General features: G+C 29.1%; 1 protein-coding gene across 1 annotated transcript; it reads left to right on the top strand.

Annotated features, from left to right (window-relative positions):
- Nucleotides 1–5,258: 5,258 nt before the first annotated feature.
- LOC126837148 (PCNA-associated factor-like) lies at nucleotides 5,259–9,153 on the top strand. Its single transcript, XM_050570978.1, has 3 exons — nucleotides 5,259–5,512; nucleotides 6,347–6,475; nucleotides 8,731–9,153. Exons 1-3 carry the CDS (start codon nucleotides 5,479–5,481, stop codon nucleotides 8,892–8,894), a joined length of 327 nt encoding a protein of 108 aa, XP_050426935.1. The 5' UTR covers nucleotides 5,259–5,478; the 3' UTR covers nucleotides 8,895–9,153.
- The last annotated feature ends 202 nt before the right edge of the window (nucleotides 9,154–9,355 follow it).

Here is a 9,355-nt window from a genome sequence, read left to right on the forward strand (position 1 = left end):
TGTTTTTTATAAAAAAATATTAAGTATAAATATCAAAGAAATAAAAACGCCACCCCATTGATAAAGTGTTTCCCTATACATTGTGAGAGTTTAGTAAATCTACCCCTTAAAGGGGTCGGAGCACAACTAGTTTTCATGCATTTTAGCGGTGCTTAATTAGACATACTTCTCGATGTTGGATTTTAATTTTTAAAGTATGTGTGGATTTGTTGTCAAATTGTCTGGGTTTCTTAGGAAGCCCATTTTTGATTTAAAATTTTATGCCTAAAATAAATTCAAATGTAATTCGGGAATAAATTATCATTGAATTTTCAAAAAAATAATTTTGGAGATCTTCAAAAGAGAAAATTGCAAATTGCCTTCCTAAAAAACCTAGACAATTTGTCGAAAAATGCATACATATATTAAAAATTAAAATCCAACATTGGGAAGTATGTCTAATTAAGCACCGCTAGTAGATGATATTTACCAATATAAAGTTAACAACATTTTTATTTTAACGTTTTAACTTACTTTAATTAATAATTATTAATAAATAAACCTTCTGTAAAACCCACTTTACTTAAGCTAGGATTAAATTTGATTGATAAATTCAGAATTTTTTTAATCTCCGATTAGTCTTAAACCGAGATTAGATAAACGACATTTTAACCGCCGAATGATAAAATTGTCCTTAACACTATATTTAAAATTTTTTCTTTTTAATAATAATAACAATAATGTATTTATAATAGTAATAAATTTACGCTAATGAGGCAATTTACAATTTGTTTACAACAAGTTTTACAATAATTTATTTAAATATGTACAACAATATGAAATAAACTTGACAAATGATTTACCAATTACAACTAAAATTGTAGAGAAAAATAAAATAAGTATAAAAAACTTGTAGAGTTAATAGAAGACTATAAATAAAAAATGTAAATAATAAATAAGCTAAGTTAAAAGTGCTTATTGAGAGCACTCAAAAAGCCAACATTTTGAATTGAATTACACGAGTTATAATTCGGTTTACTGGACCGAGATAAATTTGTCGTTGTGTAGAAACGTAAAATTGCGTATAAAATCGTAAACTAATATTTAGTACAATAAATGAATCCAATCATCATTTTTCAGAACAGTCTTATATTTATATAATTTATGATATAGTTATTTATTTATATGATATATTTAAAAATATATCATTTAAATTCTGTCAACATAGTATTTTACAGACGATTCAACAATTGGCTTTATTTTCTTAAAACTTTAAAAAGTAAAAAATATAGGAGTCGTTTCTGGATCGATTTTACAGAATTGATAAGGAGACTATGTTATAATTCAAAATAAAAGCATATTCAAGGACTGACCTAACCAAATTTTAGTAGGTTTAATGTGATTTATGCATTTTGTACTGTTAACATTTTAACACAGGGCCGGATTTATGGAGGAGTGGGGCTCCCGTTAGGTTGTTAGGGGGGAGGGGGGGGGGCTCACCATTAAAATTGGTATGAGCGTTAAAAAAAACAATACCAAGTAACATTTTGTAAGTTTTACAAAAGACAACATAATATAAAATTAAAATGCATCTCTATGGACACGCATATTCTTTATAATAATTTGTTATTTACAAAATAAATGATTGTAGAAATGATAACATTTTACTGATACTTATTATTTTCAATAATGAATATTATAATAATAAATTTAAAAATATTAACAATTTAATAATATTTTAATTGTACGTCCGTGATTCAGTTTTGTTTACAACAATTTTTGTTTTAGAAATTAGATTATATGTAGATATAATAACCTATAAAAATTCTCTATAATCTATATATTTTAGATTCTGTAAGATTTCTCATTTTAATTTTGATAGAATTATCATTATAAATAGTAAATACATAATCATATACAACGTGATTGCCACCGCCACGTACATTGTAACACGCAAACGACTAATAAAATCATTTTATTTTCAGAAATTAATAATATTATTAAAATTATCTGTTTTGACAAAAAAAAATAATAAACCAAATATTTATATTCCTAACCAGTATTAAAATTATAGGCTAAACTGTACTTAAATTTTACCCAAACTACTATAAACGGCCGTTAATGATATTTCCTAAGTACTAAAAATGTAATAATTATTTATGAATGATTTTAAAAATCTCAAATATATATATTATGCTTAAAATTTGTTTGCTCTAACCTCGACAAAATATTTAAAAAATAATTACACTATCTAATCACTAAATGGGATAAAGCTACATTTTTATGTTGTTAATTATGTTAATTGTCTTTTTTCAATCTTGAAAGATCCCATGATGTTGTGAGCCCTGAGTGAGCGGGCTATGGTCCTTTCTGGTATCCCTTAATCCATTATGTTGCGATATAGTGCCTAGTTAATATTTACTTATTTGTACAAACACTGAAGCCAAAAGTAAATACAAATACAAAATACAAATTGAATTATATCAGAGACGATTCTACAAAAAATGTTTAGAGGGGTGTTGAACAAATGTTTGATACACAACATTGATGTAGAAGATGAAAAGTAACAAGAAATAGTTTCATGGTTTGTATCACTTTTGATAAACAAAAGCAGATATCCAAAAGTCAAGAAATTTAACAGCATAATATAAATGTTTTTAATTTACCACTTAATAATGTCATTAAAAAAAGGTATAATCTATACTCTATACCGTTGATTTAAAATTTAAACACTGGTTTAGGAACCAAACTATTCAATATTATCACTTTTTTATAATACCAATTTGAGTGTTTTCACATATTAATCGTAATTAAAAACCAACTTTTATATTGTAAGTTATTGTCCATTTTATGTGACTCTCGTCTCTCAGTGTCATACAAAACCTCAAAATTGTTTATAATACCAGTCACAACGGATTAACAACAATATATATTCAAAAATCTATCTGAAACCTTTGGGACTTAATTTGAATCAATCACCTACATTCTAAATTATATATTACAATCAGATTTATATTTATTATTCATAAAAAAAATTGTTTATAAAATTCTTCTATCTTTTTTGTTTAACTTTTCTATTTCAAATGTATAGCCTACTGCATTCAATTATGTATGTCAACTAATTAAACATAACCCTTACAATGCCCTTGCCAAAGGTTTTTAACCAATAATTAAAAGAAAGATGTACTGTAAATTAAAATGTGCAATTAATAATAAAGAATACACTATAAAACGTAATTAATGAATTTAATATATTAAATTCATTATGTACAATAACCCGATTCTGTCTTTAAATTTATCAGTAGTTAGTCAAAAACTTTTGTATAGAGTTGGATTTAGTTGCGGAATGGACAGTGTTCGGCCCATTACAGAAATTAACTCATTCGGCCCACAATACAGTTCTAGCGACAACTATATTTAAATAGTAATTTGTAATTTCCCTGTTTGTACACCAAACGAGTTCCAAATCTAAGACATACAAATACTGATAATAATATATAATATATTTTCATTATACAAGTAGATTATATTCGTGGCAAATGACTGATAAAGCAATGTCGGAGTAACTACAAGTCGTGGCATGCAACATTCGTGGTAACTGTAGCAACCCGTGCCAACTGTCATTGCGCCCATATTTGGCACCCCTAACATTTGTGGCGCCCTTGACGCCCTAGGGCACTTGCCCCCGTTGCCACCGCCTTAGGCCTTAGCACGGTCCTGCTCTGCGCAGGCGCATAAGAGAGTAAAGTCTTTTGGATTTTGCGCGCTACCTTTCTTAGATGGGATGGAGAATATTAGGTACTATCCACAGATATATACCTATTACAACTAACTAAGAAATTATTCATAAATAACGGACGTTTGGATATTTTATAGATCTTCACTAGACATTATTAACGTTTGATATTATGGATATGCAAAGGTTACAATTTATATCTAGTTTATCTTTTGGATGTATTGGTGATGTGCGGGTTGGCATGTACAATTGACATACAATAATGTTTTTAATGAGTGTACGTTTTTACCATAAATGAATTCACTGTCAAAATGCGTTTTCCAATTACAAACTTACCTTCTGTCCATTAAAGGTATTCACGTTTACAAAAATAAATTAAACTGGGAAATTGTTTGAAATTGATTGAAAATGGAACAAAAGGTCGTTTTCGATTATCAAATGGTGGTACCTATCGTTAAAGGTTAATTCTACCTATTGTATATTATGTAGATATAAAAAAAGGAGCACCTAAAACGGAATTAAACGACACACCACCACGTTTTATCGGTTACATTTAACAGTGAAAGCTTTATAATGTACAAGTTTAATACTGTATATACTTAAATTCAAAATATCGACTGGCGCACCCTCGAGGAAAATGTGGCCATTTAAGCAACATAGTTTAACCCGAATTGTGCCAGCAGATTGCAGTAACTGTTTAAGTGAATAGACAATCTAAGTCATCAAGCCAAAAAATAAATAAGGTTTTATAAAAAGGGGAAGGTAAAACAATTTGCCCAAAAATTGTATTTTTCAACTAGGTTAGGATTACGAGGTTTAATTAAAGTAACGGGTGACAAATGTCTATATTAGCCCTCTCCTAACTTTAAAAGGGCAACCTTTAAAAGAATTTGAATTAAGTCCTGAACAACATTTTCGAATGGGTTCTTTAAATGTTTAGTAAGAATACACAAATGCAGAGATCAGATGGGCTTCTACAAATTTGTAAAAAGTAACTCGGGAGTTATACTGCACTAAACTGATATACTACTAATTTATACATATTCTGATAATTAAATTGGAAAGTTGACTAAGAAATTGGCGTAGCCCGAAAATAATAACTTAATTTTTTAGGGAAAACGTTTCCTTGTAAAACCAGTACTGCTCAGTTGCACATCGGACCGTTTAACAAAAATATTAAGGTTTGTCGGTTGTCACTCGTTGCTTGTTTACAGTAAATATAAAAACATAATAATTGTATTAAATCGACAAGTATTCAAACGATTAAATAGCATTTTGTTGTTACCTTATACGATTATATAAAGATGATTTTTACTTATATTATTATTATCGTTGAATATTGGCGATGACAGAAAAACGAAATGATATTTAGATAGATACAATGTTCAATAGTCTGTGGTATTGTTGTAGTTGCATTATATATGATTTTAAGCTTATTATAGACGATAATAATCTGATAGCAATAGCAATTGTTTAGGCGATAAGATTAAGTACACGATCTTATGAAGTAAGCTATACTAAATTAATCACCGTTAAAACCCAAACGAGACGGCAGCAACATAGTTGTTGCTTGTAAGATACCTACTAAATGCAGTGCACACACATTTTCCGCATAGGTTTTTATAAATAATCATTTTTTTTCACTGTCATGTATTCATCGATTCATATTAAAACCAGATTTTTTGTTTAGCTCGATTTTAACTACTATTTTATATCACTTCTGTGTTCTATTTATTAAATTTGTATTTTCATTACCAATCAATATGGTGAGAACAAAACAATCTATGAACTATGTCGGTAAGTCGAAACGCTAAAATATATAATTTGATTTCTGAATTTTTTTCTGTTTTTTTACGTTATTTGTTTAAAATAAATTAATTTGTTTGGGTCCTCATCAACCTTTTTAGACCTTTTAAAACCAAGTATGATGCAATTCCCTAATAAGTTCTATAACATAGTTTTTGGAAGGCCTAAAATTGCTTTAGTAAAAAATGGCCGTTAAGTGTTTATTAAGGAAATTAATATTTTATTATTACCTAGTAAAATAAGTTATCATTTATCAAAACACCAATTTCCAAGAAAACCATCACATTATCGTTTAAATAAAAATACATTTTTTTCTAGAATGACGACTTAGGAGTCTAGAATATTTTATTTTACTTATTTACTCCTGAGCAAAACCGACAAAATAAAAAATGGCAACCAATAAACAATCATGATTACTGTATTAATAAGTATACACTTTAGGTCAAGCTGTAAATTTCATTTTTGCAAAAAACTGCCTATACTTTACTCCTTCATAAATGTACGGGGTACCACGTCCTCTTAACATTACGAAACTTATTTATTAAAATGATTTTCTCCGTCACACAAGGGGTTTTATTGTGAAGACTAAGGGTGGTATTGGCTATTCTAACAGACTTGCAGCCGTTTTGGGTTTATTATTGTGGAACGCCTAGACAATCTTAGAAGATTACAGAAGGCCGGACTGGTGCGGTGTACGTTCGCCCCTATTGCCCGTAGGGTCCCACGAGGACCAACGACAAAAATACAAAACCTAAGCTGGGCTAAACATTACTAAGTAAGGCGAGGTCGTGTGTTTTTAAATTCAATTTCATCGTTTGTTCGCAGTTTCCGTTGGGAAATCGTCGAAATCGGCTGCGGCCGCTGGTAAGTCGTCAAGTGGCGGATCATCATCGTCGTCCGCTTCTTATTCTACAGGCGGGTTCGACAACGGTTCTTCAACTCCCGGCAAAAACAGTAAGTCCGTTTTATAGTAATATAGTAATATTTTATAGTAGTAAAGTACTTGGTAGTTGAGACAGTATCTAGTTAGTACACAACCTTTTCGATAATCATTACTGACAAGGTGAACATATTTAAATATCTTAATATAATATTTAACTTCAAAACTGACCAGATGTATTTAATTCAAAACCTATACGGACATGTCCCTATGGATGTCAAAGCCATATTAAGTAATACACCTATTCTCTCATACTATATACAATTGTCGGCCATGGTACTGTATAAATAAACCAAATAAAAAAAATTCATATAAACAACTATTGGCGTTTAAATGTGATAATCAGTTGAACACAAATAAACTTATTCTTACTTTTAAAAAAGGTTGGCTAAAGGTAGTTTCAAGTTTATTTCTTCAAGATAATATGTTTTCTACTGATAAGTGTAATGTAAATTAAAAAATATATATATTTTGATGCGTTGTTATAATCAGGCAATCTGTAAAATTTAGGTTTTAAACATATTTGATCAATAACATTTAACTTAATAGTCATTAGTCATACAGACCGAAAAAAATGTAATCAACGAGATATTGACTTTTGACTTGTAAATACCTTTAAAATTCAGTTTTTAAGTAATTTGGAATATGTCATGGTTATTAGGCTTAAATTGGCATTTTGTGCATACCATTGTATTATATTACACAAAATATCCACTCTTTTTTAAAACATTTTTTTTTTTATAGAAATATTTAATTATATATGTATTAAACAATTTTTGTTTAGCTCTAATTATTACATTTATATTGGTTTTTTTGAAGGGAGGGGAGGGAGGGGGGTTGTTAAACATATTGAGCAATAAAATTACGTTACAAAATGGTTCAGAAGTGTTTTCTCTGTTAAAATTAATTGAATGAGTTCTTTATCGGTTCATGGTTGTTTAAGTTGTGTTTTTATTTTTTTTTCGTAAGCTCCTCAATTTAACAACACAAAGCAGCTGCTCGGCATTGTATTTGTACATTTCTCAGTGCCGTTTCGAGACTTCCTTTTATTGTTATGTGCACAGCGATTTCTCGAATTAAGTCCATCTCTTTTATTTTCATTTTTCAACGTTATATATATATATAACGGTTGTTTTCCTACCACACCATTGTTTCTTGTGTCGTTTAATTTATTGTCAAAAGAATCTTCTGCTCGTTAAGAATTACATTAAAATGTTGTATAAATAATTGTTATGTAACAAATTATACTTATCATAATTTTTGAACACCGTGAAGTATGCTTGTTTAGATTAGATTTCAATGTTTACTAATTCAAAAAGACATTACCATCCAAAAGGACTGAATTAATTTAGGGATTGACAACGTTACCAAGCCAAAATTTACATTCTTTTTTATAAATACAACAAATGTGACCTAACTCCGTTTGAAACATACTATCTCAAATACTTTATCTTTATATGTTTCACTCTCAATATTCTTCCCTTTAACATCCTTCATCAAAACGAGCAGGGATTAAAAAAGATTTTGAAAATGTTGTTTATTAAATATTTTTATTCGCTATTTAATAACATTTTGTTGTATCTTTAATGTATTTTCAATGTTTGTAAAGTATAATCTGTATTATTATCTATTGAAAACTGAGATTAATTTCTTGATTGAATTATATCCGAATTATTTAAATTAAACACCAAGTTATTTTTATTTTTTATTAAACATAAATGATATAGGCAATGACAATAATATTTTTAATATTTATAATATTTTTATAAATTAATGTTTGGAGTATTAAAAGTAAAGTGTAAGTCTTTTGTACAAACGATTATTACCATTGATGTTTGTACAAAATACAAATAGGTGTACACGTCCTTTGATCTCGTCTTGTATTACTATAATTAATAGGCTATTATATTTTATTTATTTATTCGTATAACTTATAAGCAAATCAGTGTTACATCAGGGTCTAATATGAATGGGTTAATAAAAATAATAACGATGACATAAAACAGGATATAAAATAAGACGCGTGGACCATTTGGACGTGTGTTTGTGAATTAAATAGGCTATTGGATTTCTTTTAAATTCTCGCATTGCCCACTTACCTGGGTTATTAGTTTCGTGTTGTGTGGGTATGTAAATCTTTGGTTATTTGTGACGATTTCCAGATGAGCTTTGTAATAATTATTGTAGAATATACAAAAAGGCGAAAGCTAGTAAAAAAAAATGCATATTACCAGGTTGCTAATAAAATGTGTGCTTATGTGTTGCTTAGAAAAATATTCTGGCGGCAATCCAGTGTGTCTCAGAGAGACGCCAGTGTGGCAGAAGGAGATCACTTGTTTCTTTGGGACCAAAAGCCAATTGGCCAACGGGGACGACTCGGACCAAGATGATGACCCCCGACAAATGAATGGACCTTCCGGATCTTCAGCCTAAACACTCACCTTGACAGTTATTTAAATTTTATATTTATTTTATTTTCCACGAAATTCTAATTATTACGGTATTTATACATATTTATATATTTTTAAAAAAAAAATTATTTCCCTAAAAATATCTAAACGTTTGTACTCGTACAGTGAACATTTTGACTAGATTGCGTTTTAAACATAATATATATACATTTTTTTATGCGCGCGAGACTAAATATTTTATTTATGAGTTATTGATTTAAATAAACATAATACGTTCTTTAGCCGATTGTATTTTTATCCCGGTTGCAACGTCGTAATGCGTTGCTGCACAACAGTGTCTGTATGGTTGCATACATTGTTGTATTAAGGCGCAAAAGGTGGCAGTAAATCGACGTGAAAATAGTTCGGTTAATGGGGAACGGAAAGGGCTATTTATTAAGGGGCAACGGATAGGCAATATTTGAAAAAATCGATCTTATAGCC

The sequence above is a fragment of the Adelges cooleyi genome, unplaced genomic scaffold (genome assembly GCF_023614345.1).
Source record: "Adelges cooleyi isolate 19-005CV unplaced genomic scaffold, UGA_ACOO_1.1 ACOO_flye_CR_arks_rails_tigmint_CR_PRNA_247, whole genome shotgun sequence".
NCBI lineage: Eukaryota > Metazoa > Arthropoda > Insecta > Hemiptera > Adelgidae > Adelges > Adelges cooleyi.